The 19,780-nt window shown below is 35.7% G+C and overlaps 1 protein-coding gene across 4 annotated transcripts in view; it reads left to right on the top strand.

Annotated features, from left to right (window-relative positions):
- LOC143907445 (venom dipeptidyl peptidase 4) overlaps window positions 1-19,780 on the top strand; it is a 432,526-nt gene that overhangs the window by 212,399 nt on the left and 200,347 nt on the right. The window contains exon 1 of one of the 4 annotated variants that reach the window (XM_077424254.1): window positions 14,131-14,187. The exons of 2 other annotated variants lie outside the window; for them this stretch is intronic. In XM_077424254.1, the coding sequence (XP_077280380.1) occupies window positions 14,146-14,187 (42 nt within the window). In that variant the 5' untranslated portion in view covers window positions 14,131-14,145. Of the gene's footprint in view, window positions 1-14,130; window positions 14,188-14,423; window positions 14,553-19,780 lie in introns of those variants that run through there. One more of the 4 variants, XM_077424256.1, reaches the window with a different exon arrangement.

The following is a 19,780-nucleotide window of genomic DNA, read 5'->3' as shown; positions in this document are numbered from 1 at the left end:
GCCGGTACGTGGTGTGCAAATAGAGAATTAATAGTTACAGAAGTAACGAATTAAAATGTATATACATATATTCCAACTTAATAAACTGCGCGCCGATTATTTGTCGGACTTGAAACACAGCTATCGTTGGAACAATAATATACCCTTCTCTCCCTGGAATTAAATCTACACGATTTAATTATTTAAAAAAGTGTAAAAAAATTAATGCGAAAAATATTAATGTTCCAACAATAGCTGTATTTCAAGTCCGACAAATAATCGGCGCGCAGTTTATTAAGTTGGAATATATGTATATACGTATATACATTTTAATTCGTTACTTCTGTAACTATTAATTCTCTATTTGCGCACCACGTACCGCGCTTGACTCATATCGCCGTCTATTAATTTTTAGAATATAATTAAAGAATATAATTTTTACAAAAAATAAGCATTAATTAGTGAATTTAATATTTACACTACAATTTTGGAATTGAAAGATTGGATTATTTCCTCTATTTTGTATTTTAGATGTTGATTCAGATGTATCTTCAGTCATGAAACAGCCAGCAAGCGACACAAGTCGACACAAACGTCGTTTTATGTTTCTTTTTTGGCAATGAGTAACAAAGACAAAACGACACTTGTCACTTGCTGGAAAGCTTCTTATATATATGTTTTAAGATTTGCCCGTTACTTATTTACTTTCCGCCCGCTAAACAGGGAGGAAAGTGATCACTTTCCGCCCTAGGGAGGAAAGTGACCACTTTCGTCCCTGTTTGGCGGGAGGAAAGTAACAACTTTCCTCCCTGGCGTAAAATTGGCCACATTCGTCCCTCTCTACAGGCATGGAAAGTCGAACTTTCCGTGGTGGTGTTGTGAAAAGTTATTTAAACAGCTACTTAGTTTTTTAAATTAAAACATTTTATACGTGAAGTATAGGATTGTCGCAAGAGTATTGTGACATTTTATTTTAGCGTTTATATGTTTCGTCCATGATCCGGATCGCGTGATTTTTATACTAATTTGATAATATAACAAGATTATGTATAATCATATAATATAAATTAATAATACTTGGTAAGTGGATAAATGTAATTTTGTTTTTAATACGCGAAGGGTTGAATTCAACGTCGATTATTTTACATTCTTATAAAAATATTCAATTAAATTTCTCGTATAAGTCTATCGAAGAGAATTGACAAATATGAGAAATCCTAAAAAATTTTCGATATATTACGTCACTGTTAATTTATCCCAATAATATTTAATGTTTTTTTTTTTAATTGTGGACATTTGAGAAATTAGATGATGGCCCGGTACATAAAATACGTTTTGTAGCTTTTTTAAACGCGAAACGCGATAAGCTGGGATGTGCTTAAGAAAAGCGAAGGTTACGACGTCGTTTGCCACTGCAAGAGCAGAGAGAGAAAAAAAAACGAATTTCCTTCACGGCTGAGAATTCTCGTCTCGGTAAGATCTTAACTGTCGAAGGACTATTAAGTCGTTGAGCATTTTACGAAATTGAGATCTCAACGACAGTGATAACGATAACTGTTTGTGGAGACGTATAAAAACAAACGTTTATGCATTTCGACGCGAGAGTGCATTTCCACCGATTAAAAAGGACTTAATAAGATTCGACTTTACTAGACAAAATATTTATTTAAACGATTTTTTTACGAAGAAAAATATTTTGGTGTATACGCCGGATTTATCTAAACGGGATAAACAATCTCGTCATAGTTATTTATTTTATTTCACCGAGAAATCACTTTCGTTCTACTCCGATCGATCGCGCCTCATTACGCCTTAGAATCTCCGAAATTGACTTGATGCCCGGGAGCGTCGAAGTTATGAAGACATAGCGGAAGCCATTGCGGATGATCACTGTGGTTTTCTCGAGCTTCAGAGACAGTGATTGCTGTTTCTCTACCACGTTACATTGAACGCACACTTGCGTCACCTTGTGTGGCGTTTTCACAGGCAAGATGCGCTCTTCTCCGACCGCACATGCAGGTACAGGCGCAGGTACACAACGAGAGGAGAGAGAAAGGAGGGAGAGAAGACGAGTTTAGTTTGCCGGAGTGAAATTTATTGGGTCGGAAATGATTCTATTACCGCGCGCCAAAATGGGTTACGCCACTTCTCGGGGTAGATGAATCCAGCATGAACTGTTTCGCGGATGCAATCGCGTAACCCTCTCCCGTCTTGTTCGCTAAAATATCTCGAGACGAGAATTCGAAGTCCGGGCGATTAGAGGGAGCGGCGGCGTGTCGGGATTGATACGCGAGGGATATATCTAGAAGCAAAACTTGAGTCCTTATTATATTTATACTAAGATTGCGTGAAGTTGCAGATGAAAGACTAACTCTCTCATATACGAATATTTTTATTTTTGAATAAAAGAAAATTGCCTACTCTTACATTGAAAAAAAAAAATACTTAGATCCAAGAAAATATTTTTTCACATAGTACCAATGACTTATTTACCTAATATAATCATATATTTATATTTAGAATTAGATATCGAGTGAATTTTTTGCTCAAACTTTTAGAGCAAACTTTACCAAAATGACACGATTTCTGCACTTTAAAGCTATAATGAATCACGATTCACTAAAGATTGACTGATAATTGACTCCTAACAGAGTAAAATTTTCCACTCAAAATTGTAGAGTGACATAAAATTCACTCCTATGGACACTGATCTATTGCACTTAAAAAGAGTGCCCTTGCGCTCAAAAGGAGTGTGATTTCATTCCAACTTATATAGAGCGCAATTTTACTCTTTCTTAGAGTGGCGAATCATTCGAAGTGCACAGGCTCAATTTTCACTTTTCGTTAGATTTGCATTTCACTTGTTTTGAATGACTTCACTATTCGACGTTTAGAGAGTACACTGAAAAAAAATACTACCAAATAGTACCAATGGCTTATTTACTTAATATAATCACATATATATATATATATATATATATATATATATATATTTAGAATTAGATATTTTTACTTAATTTAAGTAAAGATCGATACGCGTTGTATAGTTTAACATGCGGAATAAAATTGCACGCATTCCTAACTTCGTGGGTGAGAACTCCAAAAAGAAGAAAATTGGAGACTGCGAATTTTTCCGCTATAAGAAAGTGACGGAGATGCTGACGGCGATCTATAGACACAACATAAAAGTATGAAATTTTTATGTGCAGAATTGAGGTATCAGAGTGGACACTCACACACGTACACGCATATATTGAGGGAGCGGGAAGACGAATATCAGTTAAATCAAGTTTAAACCCGGCACAACTGGCCATCAGTCATTTTCAATTCTGCTCCATCTATCTGCGTTGTGTCTGCGTGACCATAACCTTGGCCAGAACGCTCGTTTGATTGACCGATCGCTCGGGAATCATTCTTGGCTGTCACACGTATGCGGCGAGCACTTTATTACGCCGCTGTCTACTTTGCTATTATTATACCGCCCTTTATTATATATTACCACTATTTGTTATGAGATTCGTTTTACCTGCTTGCCCCGGCACTCTATCAATATTAATGCAGTAAGGTAAAGGCCGACTCCCGGGCATGTCCCTATATCCGGACATTTACATGAACATTTTTCGTTATTAATCTCAATACCTTTCTTATAATATCAAAATATCGAAATTTATATTTTTAAATATTTAAAAAGATATTTGTATATATATAATAAGACATTTTAAACATTATAAAAATTGACATCTAGTAAAAGGTCAATTCGTCACAATGTCCTTTACATGTCCCATATGCGTCAGTAATAGGCTTTTTGTAGATGTTAGGAGCTGGCAGGAATTGAAAGTGGGAGAAACGCACTTGTATAATTGACAAAGAATGCTTTAATTAGATCGTCGAGAGCGTGCTAGAACATTGTGTCGCGAGAAGAACGCGGAACAAGAAGAACAAGCTAGATCGGCGCACGCGTAAAGTAAAAAGAGTATCCTTAGGGCGCACACGTATATGCCCGTGTATCGCATTGACGGTGTAACTTACGGTCCTCAACACTTTTATACTTTACCTTTTAATTAGTTACATAATTAAATTATTAAAAACCGTGAATACTTATAAAAATTAAGTAAAATCGTATTACGTGTCCGATTATTAGGACGTTTACCTTATATTACAATTTATTAGACATTTATAAATGCATTACCAATTGTTTGTGCTAACTCTGTTTTTTTCTCTGTTACCAGGTAAGTGTCCATCACGTTAGGATTATATCGATCAACCCAGGGTTGGTGAGTGACAAATTTTACAGTGATTATTGTTGAAAATAGCATAAACTATCTTTTTTTGATTATATTTAGGGATATATAAATCTTGATATTATTTAGTACGGCGCAAAATTTATTTGTCAATCAAATATATTCGGTCGATTTCACTGACAATTGGAGTGACGCGGCTCCAATTTCGCTTCGCTCTAAAATTCTACCGATAAACTCGGTGAACCACACGATGCCTCGGGCGATTTTAATGCGGCACTAATTCGCCATGTTGCTATTTCATTATGTTCATTATCGAAACGACCGTAACGTCGTAACGCCGTAACAGGCGTAATTTTGCACAAAGATTTGAGCGGGTCTTCACCGGGAAATACCGCGAAGTATTAGGAAAGAATATCGCGCCGCGCATAATATAATTAGCGATCGACGGAATTTAAATAAGAATTCCTTCGAATCCCGCACGCGATATGAATGAAATTCCGCAGCGTCGAAGCGGGTGTTAAATCGCTCGCTTCGATTCCCTCTCCCCCCCCGGGGGTGGATCGCAATATTATTTCTTATGCTGGTATTCGGCCGCACGTGACGGCAGGCGGTAATGAAGAGGTTTAACCATCAAAGTATTGAATTATGCGGGTCGTTGAGCGATTGCGGATTGTCGTCCGCCATATCGTTCGCGAATACAATATTCCCCTTTGCGGTGGATCGGACGAAGAATCGTAGGGCCATCGAAAAACGGGGGCGTTTCCTGAATTACGCCGTTGAAAGGTAGATTTTATTTTTCGTGTCGAGGTCGAGCCTCGTTTCCATGAACATAGGAACGTCGGGTGCCTGTCCTGTGCGGGGGCGAGATATACGAGCATGCCGGAAATTCGGGGACGTTGTATTCCCCAGGCCGCGTGAAAAGTTATTTCAATTTTTCAAGTAGGCGAAAATGTCATTTATCAATGTCGCCCGTGCCCTTTTTAATAATGTTGCGCCAAGGTGATGAGAAGGAAATGAACTCGAACCTCGTTTCTTCCTTCGCATAAGCATACTATAATAATCGTTTTTGTATATATCATAAGTGATAAAATCAATAATTAATCTATCTTTTGATGTTAGAATAATAATGCAAAAAGGATTTTTTTTTATTTGTTGTCATGTAGACAGTATTTGTTCCCAAAATCACTATTCGCAATTTGAGTTTGATCTGAGAATTTATTATATTATCAATGTAGGTCGAAGGAAACTTTCTAGAATTAAAACTGCGAAACTTTCTGGAATTTGGTCTGAGAAAAAAATCGCTTAAATTAAGGTTAGAGTTAACCAAGGTTGATAAAAACGGTTCAGTTCCCTGCACATTTTTTAATCTAAATGTCCCCTGAAAAATAAAAGTACCGGAGAAATAGTTGTTTATGTTGATGTAGACTACAATAAAGTTTATCCGCGTTACTGTTCACTTTTTTTTCGTCAAAATTTTAAATAGATACTAAAGCAGAAAATATATAATGTTTTATAAAAGAAGGTAATAATATGCGAATTATTGTACATATATGTATATAAAACTATAATATTAAACCGGTTTTATAATACGACATTCAATTTTCGTTCCTATCTAATTGAAACTAATTTTCCCGCGCGCTTCTTTAAGCATTTCCCCCCATATATTTCCCCGACTATTTGAGAAGAAACCGCAACAGCGAGCTCAGGCGGTCGATAAATAACGGCGAAGGTGTTAAATGGATGACGTATCAGGGCAATAAACGACATGACTGCGTTAAGTCGCCTTTACCTCGTAATTAAATCTCTGTAGTAAATTGAATTAGCGAGTTAACCAGGTCCACGAAGTGGAATATAATGTACCAAAAGTGCGACGAAAATATTCAACCTTTGATAGACTTCAGGCTTCATATTTCCATTTGAAATTGGAATCGATTGGAGCTTTTGTAATATTTATCTTTGTGACTCAAAATTCATTATATACGTTATACGTATTTAGTTTCTGCATTATTATATAACATTTTTTAATAACTGCATTATTAATAATTTAATAAATAAAAAATTTACTACATAAGTTCTCATAATTGAAAAGACCTTTACAAATTACAGATTATTCTTTGTTTATGCTTGCTTTGGAATATCCGATACAATTTTCTCTTACAATACTACGGATTCAATGTAAAATAATCTGTCACATTTTATTGCTATGCGTATTTTACACATTTAATAAAAAGTACTATTAATCGAAAAGTAATGGCACCAATATCGATAAAATGTTCTCAATCATTATTTCACAAGGCGCGAAGAGAGAATGAATTATTCTCAAAGCGCGTGTGTCAAGTAATTCGATTGCATATCGGCCGCATCGGTCGCATCTCGGCTCGGCAATTTATCGTCTCGCCGGTGACCTTGGCTTCCCATTACTCCGCGCGCCGATCCCTGACTGCGGCTTTCATCCGTGAAAAATAGCCGGCGAATGACGTTAAACGGCTAACATATTACGAGGCTAACCGCCGCGGGCGGTCGCTTCGGCCGTATCGCTCCGAGAGAGGAAGCGCTGCCGCTCCTCAATTAAATTCCCCCGGCAGAATTAAATCACGCGCGAGAGGATAGCGGCACTTCTACGCGGCCGACGGAAAGCTCTCTCTCCTCTCGGCAAGATGGTAGACAGGTGGCAAAACTGGGGGAGAAGAGGAGAGGAGAGATGGAAGGCAGTTGGAGTAGGAAAGCGCTCTGAAAATGATTTAATTAAATCGATATTAAAGGGGGCCGTCGTTCGTGATCCGAGCTCGAGAGAGCCGAGAGCCGCCCTCGGTGCGCGCGCGCGCGCGCGCGCGCACGCGTAAGCCGCGATATTATGCAAAATGATGCAAAACGATTTCGTAATCCTCACGGTCGCGATGCCGCCGCCCCTCTTCGCTCCGGCAAAGTAGTAAAAGAGCGTGTCGTGCCGGCCGTTTTATTGCCGCTCGTTGCCACTTCGCTTTCGGCGTCGCATTTCGGTGGGGTTCTCAAGGAGACGAGGCCTCGATGAGCTTGACGATGGCACTTATGGATGCTTAATCTTAATTTAAGATCGTCTTAACGAATAAGGAAAATAAATTGCGAGGTGGAAGTTAGCAACATTAGAGTAATGTAGCACTTTTAATTAAAATATGAAAATGATCATAAAAGTAATGTAATGTAATACAATTAAATTCCAAATTATTTTTAAATATACACTTCCCAGACAGCACACAATATCCTATGGATGTCCATATTATGTCCAGAATGTCTATGGACGTTATATGAATTTTTATATAGGATATTGGTGCTATCGGGGTTGCTTTGTTAGTGTCTTCGCAAAATATATCATGTTTCTATTTTTTTAAATAATATAAGAATTTTGAACGATGAAATGTCTATCCTAGAAAAATTGACTGCGCAGATTAGACAATTATCTCGTTACCTAACCGAACCTAACCTAATCTAACCTTATTGTTTAAATTTTGCTATTTGTTTTTCAAAAACTTTTTATTATTGTTGTTTTAATACATACTCTTCTAAATTTAGCTTTTTACTACTTTTAAACGTCAGGTTTTTTAAACGCCAGGTTTAATTAAACTCTAAACTAACTACTTTCTTTTCATCGCGTTTATATACGTATCTTGTCTTTCGTTATGGCGCCGAATTTCGTCTAATGCCTCAAGACAATTCTGGCGAGCGCTATTCCGACAGTTTAAACGAGGAATTGAGCCTCTCGAACGTGCGCACGGATTGTTCGTCGGTACGCGTACGTGCATTTTAATAGGCTCCCGCACGGTTATAAAGTCTCTTTTTATAGGTTCGTCGGGGGTCGCGCTCTCTTCGAAATTCACCGTTGAAGATTTGTTGCCCTCGACCCAACTGGAACGAGCTTTTGTTTGCACGCATAAAGCTTTCCGCACGTCGGTCGTCGACGAGAGTACGCATCGCTCGCTGTGTTTCTCTGCAAATTACAATCACAATCGGTTTAAGTTCGGCTTGGTTGGTCCGATGTAGTCCCATCGCGACAATGGAAGCCGATACTGTCACTGCAGCGATGCTTGGCCGGTCATTGTTTCTTTAAAATTGTATCAGATCACGATCGTGTGGGTGGTGATTTGATAGGATTCCTATCTACGAAAGGAAATAATAGGTGACAACAATTTTCGTGCGATTTAAATTTCTTATCACGCGTACGATTAATAGCATTACTGAGATGCATTTTTTAAATGCAGGATTATGAGTATTATGTTGTTAACAATAAATAAGATAAGTGAGAAGTATTTATTATAATTATAATAGATAAACTTTCTGATATAATTTCTTTGAAAAAATTTAATTATTTCAATATTTTTGTTTTTTTCTTGTAAGTCAGGTAAATCTAAAAAAGAATGCAGTATGAATAAAATAAGATAATTTACTGTAAAGTCGTTAACATTGTCAATGATTTTGTAAATTTTCTTTTGTTTTATAATAATTTTTACAACTTCTATAGAGTTGTGTGTGAACAAATTGTACGTGTTTAATACAAAATACATTCGTGACAAGTATTATATATATATATTTTTTTTTTTTTTTTAATTTACACGCGAAACATAACTACGACAAAATCTAGTTACTTAAAAAAATTTAAAGTACAATGCAATTTTGCCGAACTACGTTAAAAAACGCTGAAATATGTACGGCAGACTTCTATATACGTATATACACGATGTTCGGTGACCAAGCTGACGTGGCACATGTTGATGGATCGCGTTATAATCTATGGTATAAAAGAGGGAAACTGTTGAGTGGTTCCGTCTAGAGGTTCCTCTTCTCCTTCTTTCATCGATGTTTGCTTCTTTTGAGAGATGGTACTTACTGTTTCATCATAGAAAAATGCTTATGCTACAAGAAAGAGAGATTGATTAATCGCCTATATTTTTTAGAATCTATCAAAGTCTTCGGTTTTGAAGTTTTCTTTATGTATTTGAAATAAACGTTACAATTTTTAAGCGTATATATAGGTTATTAATTATTTTTGAACTTTATATTATAGAGTCGAGTAAATGACAGAAAAATTCTAATAAATGCATTCAGTTCTAATATATGTAACATGTGAGCTTACAAAAATTGTATTGAGTACAGTTGACGCGCGGAAATTTTGTCGTAATTAAGTGACGTTATCTATCGCTCTCTTGTATTATTATCGAATTAAATACACGAGACAAATTTCTTTTTTACTCGAAACAGTGTCTTATACGAAAAATAATTTTGAACGATATTTATCGATGTTGATCGTCTATATCAAGAAGTTTATTTGTCTCCTTGCAGGAAGTTCCACTATCTTATCATTTTGCCCACCCACCCTGTATAAAACTTGTTACTTTCCAAACATTTAAGGACTCTGTACTATGAGTCTCCAAACTCTCCAATAACGGAGGTAAAAACAAGTTGCGGAGGTCAGCGTGCGTTAGAAGTTAGAGGCGTATACTGGTAGAGAAGTCGTGGTCGGATTTTCCATTGCGACGTCAGTAACTTTCCTCATACTCGGCTGCATAAACGCTCGCGAACATTTATGGGGTAATGTTTGCCAGACTGCGAGGTTCAAAGTTCAAAGAGCGGGCCTGGAAGTTTGATGAAACTGGAAGAAATCTCTCTCGCATGTTAAGCAGCGCGCTCTTAGTTCGAATGGCATTTACTTTGGTAGAAGTATTTGTTGAGATACGTGCCGACGATTGATTTCTGCGAGTGTATATAACGACAAAATATGCGGAACTCCGGCGACTTCTCTCGCGATGTGCGAGATATTCTAGACGCCGTGCTCTCTTTCATACACTGATCTACCGAAACGCGCGCGCGTACCGAAACATTACCATATTAAAATAATCCACGAATAATTACGAACAATTATGAGCTTTTAAAATTACTGTAAAATTGAACGGTAATTCTCACTTTTCAATATTTTGATTATATTTTTTTAAGTATTATTGTGTGTAAAAGAGTGACGTTTTTTGGTTTTTTCCTTTTGTTATTAAAGTTTTAGTCAAGCACTTTCACTCGCAGATGATAAATCACGTTGGCGACGACGTGATAGTGAATATTATTGGAAGAAATATTTTTTTACGAAACAAGTTATTTAATTGTGACTTACTTATACTAAGGTAAATTAATAGATGATTAGCATCAGATAGGACATTATTCTTTTTCTCTTGTTTTTAGAGTAACTATTAAAATGGCTTTTAATAGTTTAATAAATAAACTAACAAGTGCGTTATTAACCGAATTAAAAGCTTGTTGTTTTACGTATGCGAAGGAGACTACTTTGTCCGCGTTTATACTTTGGCCAGGGAAGCTTTTGTTAACTTAACATTGAAAAAAGAGTGATTTTTCTACAGTTATCCTGCTGTTCCTTTTGAACTGCAATAACTTGATGTATAATTAGTCATCTATTTCAAATTGCTTTTGAATAATGGACAAAGTATTTTTGAGAAAAAAGTGTTATATACAAATTATATATTTAAACATTCTCGATCTTCTAAAATTTTATCTTAAAAAAACGATCTTAAAAGACTTTAAAGAACTGTGTTGTAATAAAAAACAATCAACTTTTATGGATGATTAATTTTGCCTGTACAATTCTGTGTGTGTGTGTGTGTGTGTGTGTGTGTGTGTGTGTGTGTGTGTGTGTATGTGTGTGAAAAATTGCTTGTTTTGAAAGTTGTGGTATTTATGCATTTTTTCTCAAAGACATTATTTTAACGATAGATACTCGGTGTAAAAAATATGATTCAGTTGACCGTAATTTCTACAATTTTATGTCTTTTATGTATTTCTTTACAGGTCGGTTCTCGCTCTAGTTTGACTTCCGTCGTTATTTTGTGACATTCGTGTCTTTGGATTAATGTCGCAAGTGAGAGACACTTTCGAGAGACGTTTCCGCTTTATATCGGCAACCCGGAATATTGCGAGGGTAACTCAACATCGCCGCTATAGTTAAATTGCCTTGGCAATTACTCTTCTTGTACGAGACGCGCGCTTTGTTCTTCTTGCCGCCTTTACGGTGGATCCAATTTTCCATCTCGTATCATCAGGTAAAAGGTTTCCGCTCGTAATAAGTTGCATAAACCTCGTTGTAAGTAAAGTCAACATTTTGCGATCGACGCGAAAATTCCGCTGAAAGTATCGAACTCGAAAAAAAATTCATCAAAGAATTTGTACCGTGGGCGTGGGTACGCATCGTTGGATCTCCGCTAATTAGATTTGTACAATATTACTCTGCTCTAGCCGTTAAAATACGAATGAAGATAGTACATTTATAACGGTATAATGGAATAAAAAATAAAATTGATTCTGATAACGGAGCACATTCATCTACTTACAGTGGAAGTAAAAAATATTCGTATTAGGAAGTTTATTATTCGTAATGGTACAATGGAATAAAAAATAAAATTGATTCTGATAACGGAGCACATTCATCTACTTAGTAGTAGTAGTAGTAGTAGTAAGCGGGGGGTTCTACTTGAGCCATCAATGGCACCTAGATCCTGAGATCCTTTGTACCTTCCGCTCTTTCTTTGCTAATAGGTGTTTTGGGGCCAGCCCTTAGCCTAGTACCAGGTTTATCAGGTCTGTCACCCTAGCACTTTTCCAAAATCCTAAGCGTCTTTAGATACTTTAGTCCTAAGCTTTTGGGGGTCTTAATTAATTGCTTATGATGGCACCGTTTCTGCGTACGAGCCCCACTCGTGCGGCGGGGCGCAGTCTAAAATATACTGGTGGAAAAAATTCCCGTGTTCAGGTGGACTCGAACCCGGTACCTCGGGGTTATGAGTCTGGCGCTTTTCCACTAAACCACACTGCGCCCCTTCATCTACTTACAGTGGAAGTAAAAAATATTTATACATTATATAGGAAGTTTTACATCAGAAAAAGTAGTTTATTTCTGTGTGATAATAAATAATAAACAAATAGTTATTTATTGTGTAACAAGTGCGGAGTGGACGCACGAGCCGAAGGCGAGTGCGATCACCCGCACAAGTGTCCAATTCTTCAACCCGCACGTGTTACACACCCTATTTTATATTTCAAAGTGCGTGGAAATAAGTGGCCTATTGCGCGCGCGTCATCTGTGCGATGGATGGCCGATTCCGCACGCGCAAGAGATTTCTCACTCGAGGCCGGGCAGAAATGAGATATTCCCGTTTGAGTGGGGAATTTCTCGCGTGGGAAATTGGCTATTTGTCGCACAGATGGCGCGCGCGGAATGGACCACTTTCCACGCACGTGTGATATAATAATAATTTTTTCATATTATAAAGTCTCTCTTAAAGAAAAAAAGACTTTATAACATAAACAAAATTTTATTTTTTTATTATTTATTAGAAGTTTTATAATTTTAATAAATTTATTAAGCTAAATGTGTTTGCTAAAGTGTGCTTAAAATTATAAATAATATCTGTTTACTTGCATTCTTTAAATCTATTAATTTAAAAATACATTCTTAAACTTTATGTATCCAAATATAACAGACAAGTACACACATATCTAAGGTAAATGCACCTATTTGTGACCACCTAAGATTCTCGCAAGAATGAATATAAGAGAGGAAAATACTTGTGATTCCAATTAAGAAGCAATTATACCGAACTTAAGATTAATCGTTTTTGTATCGAAAAACTTGTTTTACTCGAGTTTTAAACATAATCTAATAAATATTAAAAAAGAAATTGCAAACTATGTAAATAGATGTATCAGTGACTGCCTGATTTAATTTTGGATGTATCGATCAGTGATCGTCGTTTCAGTTCAATTAGTGGTATATTGTATTTGATAAAAAAAAATCACTCAATAATTGAATACTTAAGTAAGTGAGCAAGTAATTTGAAGCCGTGATCACAAATCGGCATAAAATCAGTACAAATCAAAATATAAAACACAGGATGTGTCAGTTAACCCAGAGTGACAGACGTTGTTGCTAGAGTTTTCTCTCGAGCATACATCGAATATTTTTCCGCTTATTTGTACAAATGCAATTCACACCCATCTAGAAACGTATGGAGATCGGTATTAATTATGTTTTGTTTTAAGCAGCGAAATTTAATGAGCCGGATGAGCCCGTCACTGATGATTCCATACGTGTTAAATTTTGTTGCACCGCTTTATAACGTTTGCTTATATATTCAAAGTCGCCAACCTTTCTTGGAACATACGAATGACACAACACTTTTTAATCGTTCACTGATAGTTTTGCGCACTAATGGTTCTCCAACGCTTGTTTTTGACAACGTAACAAAACTGTGACTGTGTCGCGTGACAAACGCCAGATCCTACTGTCGCCGTCGGTAAACATGCGCTTGATCTGCCACTGGTACCGACACGAGCGCCTTATCACATTTTCACTAGTATATTTATTGTTAGTCAAATATATCACTAAAACCATATATCAAATCGTGGCTTATTAATCACAAAACACAATGCATATGCTTTTTGAGGATGAATTACCAGAATTACTTAAAACTTCTGACTAGTTTAATAAAAGTCCGCGAGTGGTCACAGATACGATAAGGGTTACAATGTGTTTACCTTATATATCTGCAATGAATTAATTTTCTACGGCCAGCTATTTATAGTCGAAATAAATTGTCATTTTATATATCAGTATGTTTATGGTTATTTATAAAAAAGAGAGATATTTAGTGCGATTTCTTTTTAGAATTGACAGACGATAAGAGATAGAATTTGTAAATCGTTGCTCACTGCATATCCTTATCAGCGATGCATTTTTTTATCGAGGCAATGATTCAAGTCTATTTCCGCGTCGCGTCTTCAAATCGCCTCTCGGCAATTTCAAAGTTATTTACTCCTCCATTTCCGATTGTGCAGTACGTCGAGTCGCGCATCAAATATTATAGTTCATCATGACAGAGAAAGACGTGAAGCATCGATGGTTTGTGAACAACTGATTTTTAACAGTCAGAAATCCAAGGTAAGGAAACGTATTGTACTATAATATAATACAGTGATAGGCGAGGGTATAAGGAACGAAATAGCGACAGTTTATTCTGCAAACCCGAAATATTTCGCGATAATCAAATCGGTTGGCACCGGCCTCGAGCGAAATGAGGGGGAGTTTGTTTTTCGCGGGTCGTAGTGTTTACACGAGGTCGCGCCGCGCGATTATTCGAGTGCCGCGAGTCGAGCGGGAAGGTAGTGCTGCTCCGTGCGTCACCGCATTATTACCCTTTGAAACGCAAACATTTGCCAGGAACAATTAACGATACGATTAGCAGACCGCGCGTGACATATATTAATCCTTTAAGGGCAACGATTCATGAGTACATCGAATTTGAAGTAAGTAATTTATCGAAACGATTATTTCGCGCGACTCAACTTCTTGATGTATAAATCGTAACGAATTGTGCCAGATAATCCAAAGGCTGATGGATTGTAACTCGTTTTAGTCTTCGCACTTTATATTATTTTTTATATTTTCTTTTATCCGGCTTGGACTAGTTCAGTTTTATGGTTATTTATTTTTATTTATTATATTAGTCGTAACCTATAATTTTTTTTATACATTATTACTTATTTTTTGGCTGATGAAGACTCTGTGCAGCTCGAAACGTTCCGTTAACTTCTTTTGATTAAATGATATAATAAAGCATATAAAATGTGATACATACTATATCCTTATATGAGCCTGATTTTAGTTTATTTAAAAAAAAATTGTAGCAAAGAAAGATATAAATTCTATCTAAATCATTCTTTCGCTCAGGGAGGGCGGTATAATTTTTTTTTTTTTTTTTTTTTTATATACATATAATGTTTAGATTCAGATACGTGTTGCGGTGCTTTTTAAGCTTCTCACCGGCTTCAAGTGTTTCCTTTTTTCTTGTGTTTTTTTTTTTATTTTCTATATTTAAAAGCGTTAAGCAATACACATGACCCGCGCCAAATCGCCAAATGACATGACTCTTGTAACAGAGAGGCGCGGTAAACGATCGTTCAGTAATTAGTTTGAAATACGAGAACAATAGTACACGCGGAGTTTGTTTAATGAAGCGTGAAATATTTTGTATTGTCATCAAGTCGGTTGTGTGTGTGGCGCGCGACCTCGACGTTTATCTACGCGATGCGCGTCGTGTTGATTAAAGATCGCATTCGCGCGTTGATATTCGAGGAGATAACGGCACGAGCTGCTACGTGTAAGGTTACTTTTCGGAACGCAATTATTTTTTCTGTGAATAATTAACGCATATCAGCGTGCTACTAATAACGTTACGCAAGTATAAGCGACGGCTGTTTACCGAAACGTGTATTTTATTTTAAAACGGAAATGAAGTAGAATAAGAAATAAAAATCAATTACCATTTCGCTGCAAGTGATAATTGTTTCTTTAATAACATTTAGTTTTGTTGCCGCCGCAAATGCATCTTTCATCGGGCTTAAAATTTATATCACAGCAATTTGCGGTGCCTAATTCGTAGTTTATCGTTTCCGAATCGAAAACGGATAGTAACACACGAATCGTTGCGATTTAAGTAACGTAAATACAGCCGTGAATTATCGATCGTTTGGAAATATTTTGTGTATTTCGCGGAATTGCAACGCGTCACGCACTGTTAACATCGGGAGTGTCGTGTAAAGTTCCGCGTGATTCAGTAATTAGTGCCCGCGCGACGGTCATTAACCTCGTTTTCCCTCGCGAGTGTTGTGTTTTGTGCGGTCGAACGAAGAAATCTGACAATGAGAGGCGGAGAAAACTCGCGCGAGAGGAGGCATATCGGCAACGGCAGAGCGACCATGAGATGAGTAGGTTGTTTATCATTTTATTTGCAGAATTAATTGTTTTATAATTATTTTACGCGCGCAATTCACTTTTAAAAATATTAATTATTTTTTAACCGTTGCTATAATTTGGATATACTTGTGTTTTAGATCGATGTAATGTTATAACTCCGCTGCGCTGTATCGGTGAGTTGTAAATTATCCGTTTTCGTAATTCGAGATAACAAATTGAGTAAATTATATGTTAAATGTATAAATTATATAAATTTATATATATGTATTAAAAATTAATAAAAATTATAATAAATGAATATGATGTTTTCGTTACCTCAAAATAGATGAACTTATTATAGAAATATTAAAGTTAATGTGTAATCTTGGAATATTGACAGGTTTTTTAGAGGACTATCAAGAACATTATAAAGACAAAGTATAATGTTATTTGGGTAATTGATTAAATTTTCGACTTAACCGTTTAAATAAATGATAAATAATCAGAAATAAGTGAAGAGAAAAAAGAAGTTAATAAAGTTATACTGAAATTTTTAGAATATAAAATTTTTTAATTTACTTTTATTTTCTTTATAGTACATATTTTATTAAAATTTAAAATTAGAAGATGGTTGTCTATTCTATAATAAGATTGTTATCTATAGATTCTATAGAATATAGTAGGGAAACACACACACATCTATTATTTAAATGTGTTATTTTATTTACTTCTCTTTAAATAACTCTGACTTTTATACATATTTTTAAATATTATATATATATATATATAAAATATTTTGATTGACAAACGTGTGTACAAAAACACTCTAATGCATGATTATTAGTGATACTTCTTTTTTATAATATATCAGTTTTATCTGAATTAGCTATAGCCTGTCCACCCAAATTTTTTAAATAATTTGTCCTGGTACTAACTGAAATATAATAAAGTAAAATTCAATAATATTTTTTAGATTAAGATCTTTGATTCTGATTAATTTTTAAAACATATTATTAAAATATTATATGCGAGATCTTCCATATATAGAAAGAAGATTTTATATGTATATATAATGTTGCTATGAAATATGATATAATTATACATCCTATACAGTTAAATATTATTTTTTTACGAATTCTAAAAATATATTTAAATAATTGACTAAATAACAAAGATTTTAAATTATTATTCTCAGTAATGAAATTAACAAATGACAAGTAGAAAGAAATTTTAAGAGTTAAGTTTTAAGATGTTGCGTAAATTAATTTTATATTGAGCAGTTTTAATAACTATTACGATACGTAATTATAGGTTCTCAGTCAAAATGTCTCTCCTAAATGATCTCATACAAAAAAATCTGGGGAAAAATATCTCAGTCCAAAATGTCTCAATCCAAAAATATCTCAGTTCAAAAATATCTCAGCCCAAAATGTCTCAGTCCAAAAATATCTCTGACAATAATTAACTTCGAAAGTACATCATACAATTTATATTACACAATATCATTGTAATAAATTACATCTTACAAATTTTTATTACAAAATATCATTATAAAAAATTAATATTACATTTAATTAGTATTAGGACAGTTATTGTAAATCCATGTGACAACTCGTCTCGCGTGGAAAGTGTATGCGTGGAGGCAGTAGGTTTTGCCCCCCTGCGGGGGGCTCCACTATTATTAAACTAGACACATAGTGTGTCTTCAAAGTACATGCGTGGACTTTCCACGCGTGGAGACAAAATTAATATTACATTTAATTATTATCACATTTTATGAACAGCCATACATTGATAATAAATTATTATAATCAACTAAATATACAAATAATAACAATAATATATATAATAAATCACCATTACTTGAGATATTTTTGGACTGAGACATTTTGGACTGACAATGAGATATTATAGACGAGATATTTTTGCTGAGATGTTTTGGGCTGAGATAAAATGAGAGGTCACCGTAATTATAAATCGGACATTTTGGCTCCGATTTGAGCCATTTTCAGTGATTCGGTAACAATTAAACCAAAATAATTGTCTCACGTTCTCCGGTGAGAAATAAGTGAATAACTTCAAAATTTGGTGGTTTGAAAATAGTGTAATTTTCTACGAGAAAATCGAAATAAATCTTGACTAATGATCATATAGTTTGTTATACGATCAAATCAAAATGCTAGTTATAACTTGAGCAAAAAGAAAAGTAAAGTCACTTATCCCATCAGCTTAGAGAACGCGAGAATAAGCATTGAAAAATATATATTAACGTCTCTCACGTGCAGACTATATTTGACAAAGTACGTGGCGCGTTCAACTTCCTGTTTAGTGGCTTTTAAAAAGTTTTAAAAATTTCACAGCAGATTTTAATGTTTAACGTTCTGCGTAGCTTAGTCCAAGTTTTTCATCCCAAGAGTTATAACTTCAACACGTAATTTTTTACATGTGTATTAATATTTTCTGAAAATGTACAGAATCAAAATAAAAATATATTTAATCGTGAAATAATTTCGCGTGCATGACTAAACTAACCCGAAAAAGCACTGTAGTTGATTTGTACTCATATATATATACATATATATATATATATATATATATATATATATATATATATATATAGCAAACTATAATGATCGTTAAAGGGTGCTATTACGATCTTTATAGTTTGCTAAAATAATAAAGATGATAGAGAGTACTAGCGACGATAGAGAAAAAGTTTTGAACATAAATATATGTATAAGAAATTTCCACGTGCTTATTTGAATTCGCGAGAGTGCGATCGTTTCGCATATTCGCGTATGCATCTTCGATCCACTCACGATTGCATACGCGTGGTAGACGCATGAATCGCGATGTCAGACTTTCATACGCCGTTATTTATCATGCGCTAACATCTATATCGCGAATTTCGATCCCCGTGCGCCGCGCACCGCTCGTACACGGCGCTCCTCTTCCGCGCGGAACTTATGAATACTCTTGGCATTTCTCGTGTGTGTCGCGCGGTAAGATTTTCAATATATGAAGTTTTTAATCCAATATTCTCTGTACGACGTACGACGTTGGCGTACATGAGACCGCGGGGAAGGGGAAGATTGCCGCCGTACTCTCGGTCTCGCTTATTATGAACACGCGCGTATACCTTTTTTCATATAGGGAACGAGAAATTGGACTTTTTCCTTCGTAGATTAAATGCGGTTGATCTCTCAACTCGTTATTCGATGGGTACGCTTTTGCTGAAGCGTAAATTACAAAATGCAAGCGTTAATCCGCGCGAAGAGGCTTAAGAGAGTTTCCGGAGGGGGGGATTCGTTTTCTCAGATTTATTAAAGTTAGCCAACTAAAATTTTAGCTTACATGGTTCTTGCATCATGGTTTTTTGTTTCGCGCTTCAGCAGTATTAGCGGCTGTATAAACTTTACAGCGCATCGCGCTGTTTAATTGTGCAAAAGCTCTACGTCGTCATATCGTGCTCGTTCGTCTCTCTTCACATTTTCCTTCGTCGGCCGCGTCGCGGTGTATTCGACAGGACGTCTTTTTAATCTGCTATATCTCCCCATACGGTTTGTACGGTTCACAGCGCGCGTTAAAGCGAAAAGAAGAGGTTTAATGCCAGGTCGCGCGCGCGTATATCTTCCCGGAGGGAAAATTGTTCTCATACTTTCATCCTGTCGCTTATTATAGGACAGGTCGGGAGATTGTACCTCCTGGCCGCAAATCATATTTAATATGAAGGTGATAAAATCGTTCATATCCAGCCCTTTTATACCTTCGATATAATCAGCTTGCATTTTCGCTCGGT

Source organism: Temnothorax americanus, unplaced genomic scaffold (assembly GCF_048541705.1).
Source record: "Temnothorax americanus isolate GAGA-0224 unplaced genomic scaffold, ASM4854170v1 Scaffold80, whole genome shotgun sequence".
Classification (NCBI taxonomy): Eukaryota; Metazoa; Arthropoda; class Insecta; order Hymenoptera; family Formicidae; genus Temnothorax; species Temnothorax americanus.
The sequence above is the reverse complement of the archived record's forward strand: the minus strand, read 5'-3'. Positions and strand labels throughout refer to the sequence as shown.